Here is a 17,193-nt window from a genome sequence, read left to right as displayed (position 1 = left end):
GATTTTCATAAAAGTGTCTCATTTTCTTTCAAAAACAGTATTTCTCAATTATACCATGTCACATGATTGTATATCTATGGAATGAGGATGTAATGCTCACAATCAACTCAATATGTCCATAATTCATGACTATAAACTACAATTAGGCACCATTAGAATAAATATGCACGTATCATTAATATGATATCAACCCCTAACTCGGGTATTTCTACCATGATAAAGGCAACTAATGCTCAGTTAAGGTTTATAGTAGTCAATTAAGCCCCTGTCCGGGCATCATTTCTAGAATAAAGGAATTCCAATGTACATATAAGGCCAATGATATCAAATAAAGCCTCTAAACGTGCGACACACAATATCAGATATCACAAATCCATAAGAACATAGTATAAGCCCCCACATAGGTACAAAATAATGATAATAGTCTCAAAATATAAACCCTATAGTCTTTTACCCCAACCCATAGCATGTTTTACTTATTTATTAACTACCCGACTCAATTTGAAAGAAGTTAAGCCATAACCTACCTTGAAACAAAAAAATCTGAATCTAAGTGCTTCAAACGGAGCCTTTCCTTTTTGAACGACCCCAGAATCAACTACAATATTCTTATATAGCATCTACGCGTTAAAATAAAGCCAATGATATCCATATTGACCATATTCGAGCTGGGTTTAAAACGGGTTTGAAAAATGAGTTCGAAAACTAAAGGGGTAAAATTGAAATTTTATTTTAAAGATACATTCCTCAAGGTCATATGAGTCTACAAGAGAAAATCCACATGCAAACGGGTTAAAAATAAGGTCTAACTAAAAAAAAATCCTGTTTAAACTTTACCGATGAACCCCCAAATTTTTCATTTTGAAATCATGATTTAAAGGTATTTTTGGTGATATAATTGATCAAAAATGATGGAAATAAGATTTTGGAGTATAACCAAGCTCAAATGGTGAATAAATCCTCAAGAATAACCTAAATCTGAAGCTCAAAGGTCCAAAAATGGAGAAAAAAATGTTAAAAAGAAACTTATATACTGTTCAGTGAATAGTACCTTGAGATCGCGGACCCTACCTCACGATCACGAAGGTCAAAGTTTGACTAGGCAAATTATTAGCCTTTACATTCAGTGCCAAGGCTTTGCATTCTAGAAGGTGATGAATCAAGCCTTCGCATTCGCGACAGCCTCGTCGCATTTGCGAAGGACTCCATTACTCTTCACGATCACCGATGAAGGGTTATATCATCTTCATTCGCAGCTAGGGGCTCACATTGTGAAGAAGGATCCATGCACCAGCTATTAGTTGTGCACCACTGATTTTGCTTGGTTTTGAATTCTTCAAACAGACCCTCAGAATTCGTTGAAGACTTGACAGAAGTAAACCATATATGCTACTAGGCTAATTTCGACGTTCGAAAGTCAATGGCGTCGTCAGATTTTTGCAAAAAAGACTATTTTCAAAAAATTAACCCCTGGGATGCCTTTTTCACTATTTCTTAACCAAGGGTCGAAATAAGATATAAACTCCCTGAAACTGACCCAACCCCACTACTAACCTAAATTCGACATTTAGGATCTGTTGACGTAGTCCGTTTTTCCATCCTATGCTTAAAACAACAAATGTTGACTGAAGTCAACTATATGACTTCTTAAGTTTCTAAAACTACAAACTCGCATAAATCATTCCCGATAGCATAAAAAATTATGCTAACCATCTGCGAACCTCAAAATCAGCAAGCATCTAAGAAGAAGGAAAAATGGTGAAAACACATAAAAATGGAAAATTCACAAATTCAGGTCATTACAATATCCACCACTAAAGCTCTGCTTCATCCCCAAACTAAAAGGCAAAGAAATATCTGAATTGGTGTAAAGATGAGGATAATTACTACTCATATTGGAATCAACCTCCCAAGTAGCCTCCTCAATAGGACGGTGTCTCCGCTGAACCTTAGCCACAGGAATACCTCTAGAATGCAACTGCTTCACATTCCTAGTTAAAATGGAGACTAAATCCTCAACAAAGGCCAACCTCTCATCTAGCTGAACTAAATCTCAACGAAACACATAGAAATAATCCAAAATATAGCTTCAGAATATATTCCTGTATCTATATTCTGATGCTATATTTTGGACTAGTTAAAAGAATCTCAAATGGTCCAATGTACTTCGAACTGAGCTTGCCCCTTTTCCCAAACCTCATCACGCCCTTTATAGGCAAGATATGAAGGAAGACTCAATCACTAGTCCTAAACTTCAAGGCACGAAGCCTACGGTCTGCATAACTCCTTTTTCTACTTTAGAATGCCCGAATCCTGTCCCGAGTTACCCAAACTCTGTCAAAAGACTCTCGAAGCAACCGATACCACGGGGTCTAACTTCCAAGGTCTCAAACCAACCAATAAGAGATCGATAATGCCTACCATACAACGAATTAAAAAGGGCCATCTCAATACTCGAATAATCAATATTATTATAAGCGAACTCCACTAAAGCCAAATGCTAGTCCTACTGGCCTACGAAGTCCATAACACATATGCGGAGCATATATTCTAAAATAAGAATAGTCTGCAAGCCTAACCATCAGTCTGGAGGTGGAAAGCTATGCTAAGATCAACACGAGTACCTAACTCCTCCTGAAGGGTTTGCCAAAAGGTAGAAGTGAACACTAAGCCTCTATTTGAACACTAAGCCTCTATCTGAAATAATAGACATGGGTACACCATGAAGACGAGCTATCTCCCGAGCATAGATACAAGCCAATCTCTCGACACTAAAGAAAATCTGAATAGGGACATAATCAGGTGATTTGGTCAATGGATCCATGATGACCCAAATACTGTCAGAACCATGAGATGTACGAGCCAACCCAGTCACAAAGTCTATAGTGATCTGCTCCCACTTTCACTCAAGAATGGGTAACCTCTGAAGCAAGCCTCCCAATCTCTAATGATCCGCCTTCACCTATTGACAACATAAGCAATGAGCTATAGAATCCACCACATCCTTCTTCATACCACCTCACCAATAAAGATGCTCTAAATCACGATACATATTAGTTACACCTGACTAGATATAATATTTGGAACAGTGTGCCTCTTCCAAAATTAATATCACCCAATCTCTAACTCTCAGCACACAAACTCGACCATCAATCCTCAACACACCATTAGAATTAAGAGAGGCTTCTTTATCCTCGCCACTCTACACCTTATCACGAATCAGTCTCAAATCATCATCATCAAATTGGTGAGCTCTAATTTGCTTCATCAAGGAAGATCTAGTATCAACAAAGGATAAAAAATGTTCAGGTGTTGCAATATCAAACCTAACTATCTGGTTAGATAGAGACTGAACCTCCAAGGCTAAAGGTCATTCTTGGGTCAAGAGATGAGCTAAACTTCTCATACTAGGTGATTTCCAGCTCAAGGCATCTGCAAGCACATTAACCTTACCCGTATGATACAAAATAGCGAGGTCATAATCTTTAAGCAACTCAAGACAGCGCCACTGCCTCATATTGATATCTCGCTGTCTAAAGAAGTACTGAAGGCTATGATGGTCCGAGAAAATCTCGCAAGGAACTCTATATAAGTAATGACACCATAACTTCAACACAAACACTATGACTGTCAACTTCAAATAATGTGTAGGGTAATCCCTCTCATGAGGATTCAACTGATGAGAGGCATGAGCAATTACTTTACCCATTTGCATCAACACCACACCCAAACTAACACCAGAAGAATCACAATATCGATAAAACCCATGCCTTCCTTGGGCAAGGTCAAGATAGGAGCCAAAGTAAACAACTCGTTGAGATTTTAGAAGCTCTTCTCACACACATCCGACTATTGAAAAACCATTTTTTTCTAAATCAACTTGGTCAAAGAAGCCACAATAAACCCTCTACAAAACGTTATATAACTCACCAAACCAACGAAACTCTAGATCTTGGTAGAAGAAGTAGGTCTAACCCAATTACGAATCACCGCTATCTTGGCCCAATCAACCATAATACCATCCTTAGTCATGACCTAAGAAAGAGATAAAATCCAATCAAAACTCACACATAGAAAACATAACATATAATATCCCATCACACAATCTCTAAAGTACAATCCTCAAATGCTCCATATGGTCAACCTCATTCTTAGAATAAACCAAGATGTAATCTATAAATGCAATCACAAAGGAGTCGATATGCGGTTGAAATACTTGATTCATCAACTCCATGAACATTATAGGTGTATTGGTCAACCCAAATAACCTAACCAAGAACTTATATGGACAATATCAAACTTGAAAAGTTGTCTTTGAAATCCAAAGCTCTAATCTTCAAATGGTAGTATTGGAATCTCAAATCAATCTTGGAAAATACTAAAGATCCCTAACGCTGGTCAAACAGATCATCAATGTCGGGAAAAAGGATACTTATTCTTAATCGTCACCTTGTTCAACTAATTATAATCAAAACATATAGGCATAGAATATTCTTCTTCTTTTTCACAAATAAGACAGGTGCACCCCAAAGAGATACACTAGGTCTAATAAACCCCTTACCTAATAAATCTTCAATCTTGCTAGTTTTAATAACCTTTTACCCAATTTATCTTGCAATTGCTCCTTTAACTCCTCAACTTTATTGGGGCCAACCCAAAGGGAGGAATAAGAAGGGCTTGGTGTCGACTCTACATCAATATCAAAATCAATATCACGATCTGGAGGCATACTTGGCAAATCTGCTGAAAACACATATAGAATTCTTGAACAACTTGAATAGAATCCATAAGAGGTGGTAAGGTGATGCTATATCATGAATATGCACTAAATAAGACAAACACACTTTCTTTATTATGCGACAAGCACACAAAAAAGATGTAACACCCTTCATACCCAAATTAAGTGTACCTTTCTAAGCTAACCTCGTCACACTTAGAGTAGCTAAGGTCACGATCTTGGCATAACAGTTAAAAATTACATGATAAAGTGCTAACAAATCCATATCCAAGATAACATTAAAATTAACCATATTTAGGACAATATACCCAAGTCTCACAACCCGAAAAAGGTAACCACACAAGATTAATACACCCGATCCATTTCTAAACAATCTCCTACGGAGGTAAAAACATAAAGAGGTATAGAAAGAGGCTCACATGCCTAGAAGCAAAATATATAGGCACATAGGAAAAAGTTGACCCAGAGTCAAATAATACATAAGAAGATCTGTAACAAATTGGGATGATACCTATAATAACAGCATCAGAGGCCTCTGCCTTAGGTCTAGCAACATATAGTTTAGCGCTGACCATATTCACTCCCGGACTGAGTAACCCTGTGACCACCACTATGAGCACCTCTAGCAGCACCCCTACCACTTTATGAACCACCTTTCACTACTAATATAGAGTAGGTCCGAAAACATGATGAGGAAAATCTTTATCCACGTGACCAAACTCATCACATACAAAACATCCTCCATGACTTGACTCAATTTGAAGAGATGGTTGAACTAGAACAACCACCCTGACCCAATGTTTGGCTACCCAAAGTCACTGAACCTAAAGGCATACCATTAATGATATCCCTGCAAAGTGGCCTAAATCGGATTCCCACGATAACTATGGAAACCTCTACTAGAGAAATTTCTACCTTGCAAGGCGTGTCCACTAAACTCACCATGATGAACCTTCTTAGTGCCTCCTCGAGTAGCCTGGATAATAGACTCAGTCATCTTGACATGCTTGATAATACTATGAAAAAATCCCCATCTGAAGTGTAGCCAACTGATAAGTACTATTTAAACTATTCATAAACTTTTGAATCCTCTCAGACTAGGTGGAGATGCTAGCAGGTGAATACCTGGATAAAGTGTGAAAATGAGTCTCATACTCAGTAATAGTCATGGAGCCCTACTCCAAGTGATCAAACTTATCACACATCTGATCTCTCAAGCTATACAACACAAATCTCTTCAAAAAGGCCTTAGAAAACTGAGTCCAAGTCATAGTAGGTGAACTCAAAGGTCTATAACTATCATAAAATCTCCACCATACCCTAGCCATATCCGTTAACTAATAGTAGTATAAGAAACTCACGAGACTCAAGGGATCCAAGATTATATAACTTCTTCTGGAAATCAATCAAAAACTCATAGCATCCTTGCCAATAGCTTCACTAAAATTGGGCGGACCTAAGAAAATAAATATCTCAAATCTCATTTGATGCTTAAAAGACATAATTATACTAGAAGTAATTGGAGAAATAGTAAGTCTATCAGGCTGAGAATTCATATGTGGGGGTACCATAGATAAAGACTGTACCACTAAATTAGAATACCATGATTAGATATTGGTATAGAAAGTGGACCACCACTCGAAGTCTGAAGAATATCATAAATAGATGTCGGTGCAAATAATGAAACCACACTCAAGAGTCGAAGGAATACCATAAGTAGAAGTTGGCACCGACGATGGTACCATACTTGGAATAGGAGGAACAACAAGTGCACTGTGGGAACACCCTCCAAATGAGTCAATAAACAAACCCTCCAGAACTGGGGTATCAATTGAACCCTGCCCACATCCCCTGCACGCTCAACCTTGGGTTCGAGGGATGTCCCAATAACACTACTTCTGATAAGGGCATCTCCTTGTGCCCATCCTCTACCTTGGGACCGTCCTCAACCCCTGCCTCTCTCTTTAGTCTAAGCTCCATCCACGGATATTGGATCAACATCCGTAGACTCACGAGATCTAGTCCTTACTATCTGTGTAAAAAAGAGTGGAATACAACATAGAAGATTAGGTGAGAACAACCGACACGACTTAGGAATCAAAATAGAGAATTTTTCCTAAAGACATCTTATAACCTCTCAAAGATAGATACAAATGTCTATATACCGATCTGCAAGACTCTGCTAGACATCTTGTTTTTACACTTATCTAATCGGTGGACCTGCCTACTCTGATACTAATTTGTCACGACCCATATATTGGTCATGATGACGCTTATCGCTGCTCAGCCCTGATAAGTAAGTCAGTCACCCAAACCGATAAAGAAAACACAAAATCTATAATAACATACACCAAGACGAGACTTCTAGAATGAAGTCGGGCCTTAAAACACTAGTAAAAATAAAAATCTGATGAAAAACTCATAAATCTCCGAAATTTGGTGTCATAGTGTAAGAACATTTAGTACAATACTCAAAAATTAAAATATACAATGAGCACTTGTATTAACATTTAATATAATAGTACAAATGATGACCACATCGACGAACTACCGATCCCGATGACAGATTGCATAAGAAGAAGACCAGATTTGTGATATATATATATATATATATATATATATATATATATATATATATATATATATAATCAGTAAGCTTTTGCCTTGTACTTACTGTACGTAGATATTTGCACATATATAATCCTGTTGATGAACATGATAACGATTCCTATAAACAAAAAAGTTAGAGAGATACTTTCATTTTAATTTTTATAAATTTATGCCCAGAATCTTCTAATCACATGTGCCATTTGCCTGTGGTAATTAATAGATTTTTCTTTAGGAAATTGATCAAACTATAGACAATGATGTCGTTCAGAAGGAGTGAACAATTTTTTCTCAAATTTGACAAATACAAATCCAGGAATTGATGAAGCTATGAGTTTCTCTGATATGCTAATGTGAGTGCCATTTTTTCATAACATATAAATTAGATAATGGCACCACTCCCTCTGAAAATGAAGTTAAAATAGTTAATTATTTATGTTGGACATAATAACCACAATTGTTTTTACTTTTGCGTGCTTGAAAACTCAATCATCAATAGATTCTTCATAAACAGAGAAATCACCTCCTTCAGTCAATCGACAGTAGCATAAGCGGTCACAATTCTCTTCTGTCCAATTTGTACTCCGAGCTCCGACCAAAGGTTTATGTTCAAGGCTTTAAGTTCTGCTGGATGGTTCACTGTTTTGACCGATTTCACTATCACTGTCCGGCACAGACACGTATACTAATTCTGATTAATAGCGCGAAGTTGTTTTGAGACGCTAAAAGATACTCCCTCCGTCTCATTGTTTTGAGACGCTAAAAGATACTCCCTCCGTCTCATTTTATGTGTCGTCATTTCCTTTTTAGTTCATCTAAAAAAGAATGACATTTTTCCTTATTTGATAACTATTTAATGACATAATTCCCTATTTTATCCTTAGTGAATTCCACTTTATAAGAAAAACCAATTAAAAGTAAACTTTAAGAGGAACAATTTTGTAAACTTTACAAAATCATTATGTATTTCTTCAATTTCGTATCCGGACAAATGACGACACATAAAATGAGACGACGGAGGAAGTAATTTTTTTTCCCAAAGAAATTTACTAACCTTGGTCAAGCACAAATTATTCTTACAATATTGGCAAAAAAGTTTGAACTGGCAAAATGTAAATGTTTTCCAAACTGGAACCAGTTTCTGTAATTTTTCCAAATAAGAACGACTGCTCTGTAAAAGTGCTTCTCCAAAAAATACTTTTTATTTTAAAATTAGCAGATTATGAAAGTTTGACCAAACATGCTATAGATGCTCAAATGAGTTTTTATATTATGTCTATAGACGAAGCTAGAAACAAAGGTGACAATCAAGATACTAACGGTGAACAAAAATTTGCTTGATCTAAATTAAGTTGTAAACTACGTCATAGCAGCCATATACACATTATCACCCAAGAACAGGGACACTTGGCTGCATGATGCAAGTCGAAAACTAGTTTGTCAACATTATTGAAGTCTATATACGGTCAGCAACTCTCTACCTTAACTGGACCAACTTCGGTTGACGCCTTTTCTGCCAAAGGAAGAAACTTATCACAATCCTTTGCACCAATCTTTGTAAACGTATCTACAAGCGTCTGGATGAATCCTGCCAATATGTCCTTGAAATACGGGGAGCAACTTTTGTCACCCTCACCACCATCCTCAAGAACACACCCTCTAACAAGGCAACCTACACGAGCACCTTTCATATATGCTTTACATGCCACAAGAATATCTTGACAACTTTGAAAGTAATGCCCTATAACAAAATCCTCAAAGTGCTGCAGCAAGAAAGCAGGATGTCCAAATTAGTAGTAGTTGATTTAGTACCAAAAGCATAAGAGAGCCAGTGTCACATCAAGAAAATAGGGAGAACTTCCCGTGTGGTCACTGAACTTTATAACTTCATCCACTAGAACAGTAAAGTCAAAAAGCTACTTCTTTGTCACATTAACGGAACTGAATTTTAGCCACTATTAACCGTAAAATCACAAAACTTTGCCAACTATAACAATAAAGTCACCTTGACGAGTAAGTTCTGTTGGTTTAAGCAGAAGTCTAGAGAATAAACTGTTATAATGTGAAGTTTAGCATCTCTATTGACAAAACCGTCGTGAATTCATTATTGCTAAGGGGCTAAATTTTAGTCACTTTGTTGTTACAATGTTAAGGTTCAATTACTTTAATGTGATGTAAAAAAGTAGTTTTGTAACTTTACTATTACAACAGATAAATTCTAAGGAAAAGAAATTGCAAAGCATAATTGAAAAGTTTACTTATTTATTTATAAAGAAAAGTTTAATTAGTTATAGATGGTCATGAACGACGTACCTGTGGTGGTTTCCTCATACAATAGACCATTGTCTTCAGATTAAAAATGAAAGTGTTCTCGTTATAGTGCACTGAGCCCTGTTCCCCTATGGCTGATCCACTCAACCTAGCATATCCAGGCTCATTGAAATAGGGTTTTGCATTCAATATTAGCCCTTGAATGGAAACCAACACTTGTAGCATAGTTGATTCACCAGGGATCCATTTTTCCTTTCCTCTACCACCCCAAGTGTTGAGAAGGCTCAGGCAGACTTTTCCACACTCATACAAGTTTGGGTTGATACGAAGGCCAAACGAATGGTAGTGTACATGCTAGCAGCAATAGTTGGCAACATGTTAAGCTTGAGAATTAAAAATAAAAGAAGGAAAAAATAGACGGTTCCATAGATAAATTGAGGTGTCTTGGGAGAAAAAGAAGGAAAAAGTAAAGTAGTTGGAGAAGAAATGAGACGCATACCGGTGGAACATTGGGATAGTTGCTAGGGAAGAAAACATCAAAAACGAAAAGGCCATCATGGTATGGAGTTCCATCAGCTCCAATGATCACCGCCCTCAACAGATCCATTCTAGTTTCATACACCCGGACAAATATGGTATCTGCTCATGAAAAGGCACTCAGATGAGTATGGTTATATAAAATATAATAATCAGTTTTTTAATCGCTAATCACTTTGTGAGCTCCTCAGAAATTCATTAATTGAACAAAATTTTTAAGCATGCATGTCAAATTTCAATAGCATGATGACAAAGACAATCACCACAGATCAGATAGAAATAATGCTATACAGGACAGGAAATTTTGCTCATGTTACCAGGTAGATCTTTCTCCAGTATCTTCCATTCCTCCTGTATCCTCTTGGCGCAACTCTTAGAGGCCTACACCAGAGTAACAGACATTTAGGAATAAGATAAAGAACAACTAATCAAAACTATCAACCACCTATTTTCAGTTAAACCAACCTGGTTGTCATGAGGTGCAAGTTTAGAAAAATAATGGCCTGAATGATCTTGAACAGTATCAAATTTCTTGAAAAGACGGAAATTCTTCAGGCTTTCACCTAAATCTCTATGTGGCACATCACTAGAAGCTGATTCACACTGGAGTGATGGACTCTCTGTAATAGTTGCACTGTTATGCAGACCATGCTTCCAGAATGGATAATCCATTTCCGGATGGAAATAGTACATAGCACCAGGTGCAAGAACAGACCCCGACGAAAGCTGTTCCTGAGGAAAATAGTTCATAGCATCTGGTGTGAGACCATACCCTGGATGAAACTGTTCCGGAGGAACAGAATTCATATCACCTGGTGCAAGCATAAATCCTGGGTGAACCTGATTCAGAGGGAGAGGGTTCACAGGACCTGGCCCGAGCATAAACCCTGAAGAAGCTTGAGCAGTTGTCATATTAAGGGGCACGTTCATCCAACTTGGCATTGGTGCAGGTACAAAGTGAAGTGTAGGTATATGAGATGCACCAGGAATAGATTGAGTATGCCAACTATGAGAGGCTGTTTCAGGGGATAAATGGACCTTCCTTCTAAGACGAGACCCTTGAACATTAAAAGATTTTTCTGCTCCGGGTGATACATTTGTAAAACCATTTTGTTCTTTAAAACATGTCTCCATTGACTTCCCTTTGGCAGAAAATTTGCTCTTGCCAACAGAAGGTTCCAGAGACGACAAAGATAGCTCAAATGGTGTAGGCTTAGAAACAGGAGTAAGGCCATACCAAGAAGTGGACTGGTCCTTTAGTACCTCGGGAGGTTTTCCAAAAAGAGAACTCGGAGTTTTTGAGGTGGATGATGTGTTTGTAATGGCTGATGCCATTTTAGCTTTACCAAGACTGGACATCCACGGGATTGGAACCTCAACTCCCGGTGGAGTAACCATATGATCAAAATGTGATTGCAAAACGGCATAGTCGTTATGCTCTAGGTCATCAAAATACATGTCCACAGGCAGATCATCGTCATAAAATAGGTCTGAAGGCACATCATCTGATTCTGAAAGGCAGTGCTTCTTTGAAAGCTGAACTTGACTCTGGATAACATTATTTGCTGAACCACCACGACCAAGGGATAGCTCGAGAAAAATTTCCTGCAAAAGAGGCAAGATTTCACAAAAAAACCGCCAACAGAAAACACATTAAACATAGAGATAATCAGTACTTCAGTAGTATGGTAAGATCCGTCTACTAACTAGTAACTATTGGTAAATTCTGATTACCTTTCCTTTGCCACTAGATTCAGTATTCTCATCGATAAACATCACATCATTATCACCTCCTTTCATGTCAAGATCTATTAGCTACAAAATGAACATGTTTCATCAGCAATAGTACCATCAACCATGTACTACGAAGTGTTACCCCTGCAAGCTAAAATCTCAAAAAACTAAACAACAAAGATTTAAATCAAAACATCTAAGTGAGTCCTGTATAAAGAAATGAAAAATAAAGACAAAAGTCTTGCACATAGCATTTGTATGTATTTTTTGACTCAGTTTCCCGCTTAAACAAGGATAGTGGGCCACATTGCATGCTGTAAGTAATGAAAAAGATGATTTCATGACAACAGAAAACTAGGTATAAAATGTTGTTAGCATCAACAACATGCAATTGTTTTTAAGTGAACAAACGACCGGATTCCAGCCTAAGTCTACAATTAGTTTGCCATTCTTGCGTGTATATTACCCTGGTTAAAGAGAACGATTGTGAAAACCAAAAACATCAAAATTTTATCTGAACTCCCTTACCCATATTCTCAACAGAGTTGAAACTCATTACCGTTATACACTTCAGACTAACTCCTGAATCTTAGGAAACCTATGATGTAAATCAACTTGACTTCAAGTATTTCCAAAGAGGAGACGGGACTTTTGCATTATATAATCAGGAAACCTACGATGTTAATCAACTTGACTTCAAGTATTTCCAAAGAAGAGACGGGACTTTTGCATGATATAATCTAACTTTTATTTTGATTAAGAAAGTATACATCTCTAATACAAAAAATTATTTGCCAAAGTTGAAAGCTTTAAGAACCTTCATGCTACAATCAATCTTAGAGAAGGAACCAAATAAAAGAATTTTACACCTCGTTCTGTTTAGCAGACTCTGAATTTGAAATCCAATTGCTAGAGGGCGAGACTTCCTCCACCAGCACATCGATTGAACTCCCACCAGGGAACACTCTTTTCCTGTGCATTAATACCATCAGAATCACACAAACCAGCACAATGAAAACAAAATTAAAAGAAAAAGAAAATCAAGTTGGTCTGTTTTACTTAGAATATTGGGAAAACACTCTTTACCCGTGCACCAATAATACCATCAAATAACACAGAACCCGCACAATGATAAACAAAAATTAAAACCAAGAAAATTAAACAGGTACGCGCTTTACATAAAACTTTGGTGAAACACTCTTTTCCTGTGCATTAATAACATCAGAATCACACAACTCCAGAAAATGAAAACAAAAATAAAATAAAAGAAAATCAAATTAGTATGTGTTTTACTAGAAGTTCTGCATAAACACTCTTTTCCTGTGCATCAATAGCATCAGAATCGACACACAAAATGAAAATAAAAATAAACGAAAAGGGAATTAGATTGGTATGTGTTTACTTGAAGTTATGCGGAAACACTCTTTTCCTGTGCATCAATAACATCAGAATCACAGACAGACAAAATGAAAAAAGAAAATCAAATTTATATTTTTTTACTTGAAGTTATGTGGAAACACTCTTTTCATGTGCATTAATAACATCAGATGAGAATCACACAAACCCACATAAGGTGAATAAAAATAAAAGAATAACAGTATCAGCAGAATCACACTCATTTGCTCCGACTTCATGTGTTTCTATCTTTTGCTCCTACTTCAGGTGGAACACTCATTTTGTGTGCATATATACCACCAGAATCAGACGAGAGAATAAAAATAACAGTATAAAACATCAAATGACCCTTTTCTAATGCATTCATATCTTCAAAATCACAGTGAACAGATAAAATAAATAAAATTAAAAAATAAAAGGAAAACATCAAATGTGCAAAAACAGAATTCTGGTCAAACACTCTTTTTCTGCGCATCACCACAATAAGAAACCACATAAACAAAATACAAACAAAAGAAGAAAATCAAATGTGTTTGTGTTATTAATTGGAAATTCTCTATGTATATGCATCAACAAATTAATGACAGATATAAAGAAATAAAAGACAGACAATTGACTGCTTTTACTCAAAATTCTCTTCTTCTTATTTTTTTCCATGTACGTTATAAGAATCAAGGACCACATATAAAGGGAACAAAACGGGAAAGCTTTTTTTTGGAATCCACATATAAACTTTCACTTCCCGTCTTGTAATCCCCGACCCCACCCCATGTTTTTTTTTTGGAAGAAAATAAGACACATATGGAGAAAAATGAACTTTTTCTTCAAATGGGTCCCCATAAAAAGAAAATAGAAAGAACGAAAGAAAGGCATCAAATGAGTCTTTGCTTTTTACTCCGAATTCTCTTTCTCCATACATGATTAAAATAAACAAATTCAAAATTGTTTTAAAAATGTACCAAATGTTTTACTCGAAAATCTCTTTTTCTCTATACATCAACATCATCAAAATCAACAAAACCCAGATGAAAAAGATTTCCAAAAAAAAAAAAATATATCAAATGGGTATGTGTTTTATTCAAAAATCTTATCATCCACGCATTAAAATCAGCAAAACCCAGATAAGAAAACCAAAAAAATTAGACTATGCATGATTAACATCGCCCAAAACAAAAACACCCACATTAAAAAATAAAAATGGTACTATAATTCTTACTCAAAAAAACTCTTTTTTCTATACATCAACATCATCAAAATCAACAAAACCCACATAAAGGGATCCAAAAGAAAAACATAAAAGATGAGTAAAAGCAAAAAACAAAAAAGTCATGATTCCGTGTTTTTACTTGCAATTATCTTTCTCTATGCATGATCATAGCATAAAATAATTTACAAAGAAATTAAACATCGCCCAATCAAAAAAAAAAAACAAAGAAACCCAGCTTAAATTTTTTAAAAACTGTACCAACTGGGTATGTGTTTTGCTCAAAAATCTCTTTTTTTTTTTTTTTCTAAACATCAACATCATCAACAAAAAAAAAAATTATGAATAGCTGAAACTCTCATTCTCTATGCATGATCAACATCACTCAAATCAAAAACACCTAAACTAAAAACCAGATTAAAATTTAAAAAATGTAGTGTTTACTCAAAATTCTCTTTATCTAAACATCAACATCGTCAAAATCAACAAAACCCAGATTTAAAAAAACTTTAAAAATATACCAAATGAGTATGAATTTTACTCGAATTTTATCTATTCATCAACATCGTTAAAATCGACAACAACCAGATAAAAGAACTTTTTAAAAATACCAAATGGGTATAAATTTTACTCAAAAATTTATCTATGCATAAACATCATCAAAATCAACAAACAACCCCCCTCCCCGCGCACAAAAAGAAAATTTAAAAAAAACATGGGTATGAATTTTACTCAAAAGTTTATCAATGCATCAACATCATCAAAATCAACAAGACCCGGAAATAAAATTAAAATTAAAAAACCAAATGGGTATGAATTTTACTCAAAAAAACTCTTTATCTAAACATTAAAATCACTAAAATCAACAAAACCTAGATTAAAAAAAAAAACAAAAAATGAAACGAAAAAAAAGTGATGAATGAGTATTTTTACTTGGAATTCTTCGAGACATATCGCGGAAGAGATGGCGGCAACTCCATAAAAATGGACTAAGTGTTCAGAAGAAGAAAGAGAATAAAAAGAAGAGAAGAGGTGGCAGCTAGGGCTTTAACTACGTAGTAATAGTAATTCAGTTTCTCTTAAATTCTTGTAATCTGTTTTTGTATATATACAGGATAGGAGAAGTTCCGATTTTGCAATCTTTCTCTATACAAAAACAAAAACTCTTTTTTGACTAAAATTAGTAATAGTGTTTTTACACTCTTTAGGGAGTACTTGCTTTTTCTACGTGTCTTTCCCCATTTTCACACGCCTTCGCGCGCCTTGTTTAGAAATACAACCTCGACGTCGTTTGTTTCTAGGCTTCATAGTTTTTAGACCCAAAATTACAAAAATGTCCCATTGTGTTCAGGGGAAATTTATTTTTTTTAAAAATAGTCACTTGGAGATCGTTTTGCTGGTAATCAAGATATTTCGAATTTATTCAATCCTCAAAATAGGATAAAAATAATAAATAACTACATGAATTAACAAGTATAAGTTTTTAATTGTTCTTTCTTTTCTTAACTCTCGACGATGTTGCATTTTCAACTAGACTTGGTGCTTTTACTTTAAAAAGCCCTGGAAGAAAGAAGTGAAAATTATCTTAAATAAACTTATTGTTATGAAATATAAAAGTAGAGAAAATAAAGAGTAATTTTTATTTTTTTGAGGGATTCTCATTTACAATGAAGAAAACCCTGCGCGAGAAATTACTCCTAGTTTCTCTAAAAAAAATAGCTATTATTTCATATTTTAATAGATATCAAATAAATCTTGATAGATCTTATATTTATTCTTGATAGACATTCACTAAAAAAGAGTACACATTTCTAATAATACGCATTTCGGCTGTTAAATTAAAAACCTTACAAGAACAATCCAGTGAAACAAAATCTCGTAAGGAAAAAAGAGTACATCGTGTATTAACTCCCCATAATGAGAATATTTTTGAACCTTTGCATTCCGATCTTGTGCATCATTTTCTTGGAAGTTGCAGTTGAAAGAGACTTGGTGAATAAATCAACCATATTGTCACTTGAACGAATTTGTTGCACATTAATATCATCATTCTTTTGTAGCTCATGTCTATAGAAAAACTTTGATGAAGTGTGCTTCGTCCTATCTCCTTTTATGAATCCCCCTTAAGACGTGCTATGCATACTGCATTATCTCCGTATAAAATTGTGGGTATATTTTCATATTTCAAACCACATTTTTCTAAAATAAGATGTATCATTAACCACAGCCACACATATTCTCATCTTACTTTATGAATAACTATTATCTCAGCATGATTCGATGATGTGGTAAGATTGACTGCTTTGTATATCTCCATGATATGGCAATACCATCACATATGAACAGATAGCCTGTTTGTAAACGAGCTTTATGCGGGTCAGATAAGTATCCAACATCAGCATGACCAATAAGATCGAAACTGCAATCTTTAGAATAAAATAAAATCATGTATTTGATCTCATTTTGATATTTCCTAAGAGGAGCATAGCTATACCTTGCTAACAATTAACAGAAAATACTACATCAGGCCTTGTAGTATTTGCAAGATACATTAGTGCATCAATTACACTAGGATATAATACTTCAGGACCAATCTAATTCGGTATATTTCTCATTTCAGCAAATAATCTATTACTTTTGAAAACTCTCTAAGAGTTCCAATAATTTTCAAATCATCAATTTATCCCTTAAAAGGATAATAAACAAG

General features: G+C 35.4%; 1 protein-coding gene across 2 annotated transcripts; it reads right to left on the bottom strand.

The window, feature by feature from the left end:
- Positions 1 to 8,595: 8,595 nt before the first annotated feature.
- Positions 8,596 to 15,721, bottom strand: LOC107842436. Of its 2 annotated transcripts, none has more exons than XM_016686279.2 (8): positions 15,420 to 15,721; positions 12,757 to 12,859; positions 11,888 to 11,968; positions 10,619 to 11,758; positions 10,471 to 10,534; positions 10,116 to 10,255; positions 9,659 to 9,970; positions 8,596 to 9,108 (listed from the first exon to the last, which is right to left on the bottom strand). In XM_016686279.2, the coding sequence occupies exons 1-8, from the start codon at positions 15,464 to 15,466 to the stop codon at positions 8,812 to 8,814; spliced, it is 2,184 nt and encodes a 727-aa protein (XP_016541765.2). In that variant the 5' UTR covers positions 15,467 to 15,721; the 3' UTR covers positions 8,596 to 8,811. The 2 variants fall into 2 exon arrangements, with proteins under 2 accessions (XP_016541765.2, XP_016541764.2); XM_016686278.2 differs by lacking the exon at positions 15,420 to 15,721 and adding an exon at positions 13,893 to 14,507.
- Between the last annotated feature and the right edge of the window lie 1,472 nt (positions 15,722 to 17,193).

The sequence above is a fragment of the Capsicum annuum genome, chromosome 9, assembly GCF_002878395.1.
Source record: "Capsicum annuum cultivar UCD-10X-F1 chromosome 9, UCD10Xv1.1, whole genome shotgun sequence".
NCBI classification, from domain to species: Eukaryota; Viridiplantae; Streptophyta; class Magnoliopsida; order Solanales; family Solanaceae; genus Capsicum; species Capsicum annuum.
This window is presented reverse-complemented; position numbering and strand designations above follow the sequence as displayed.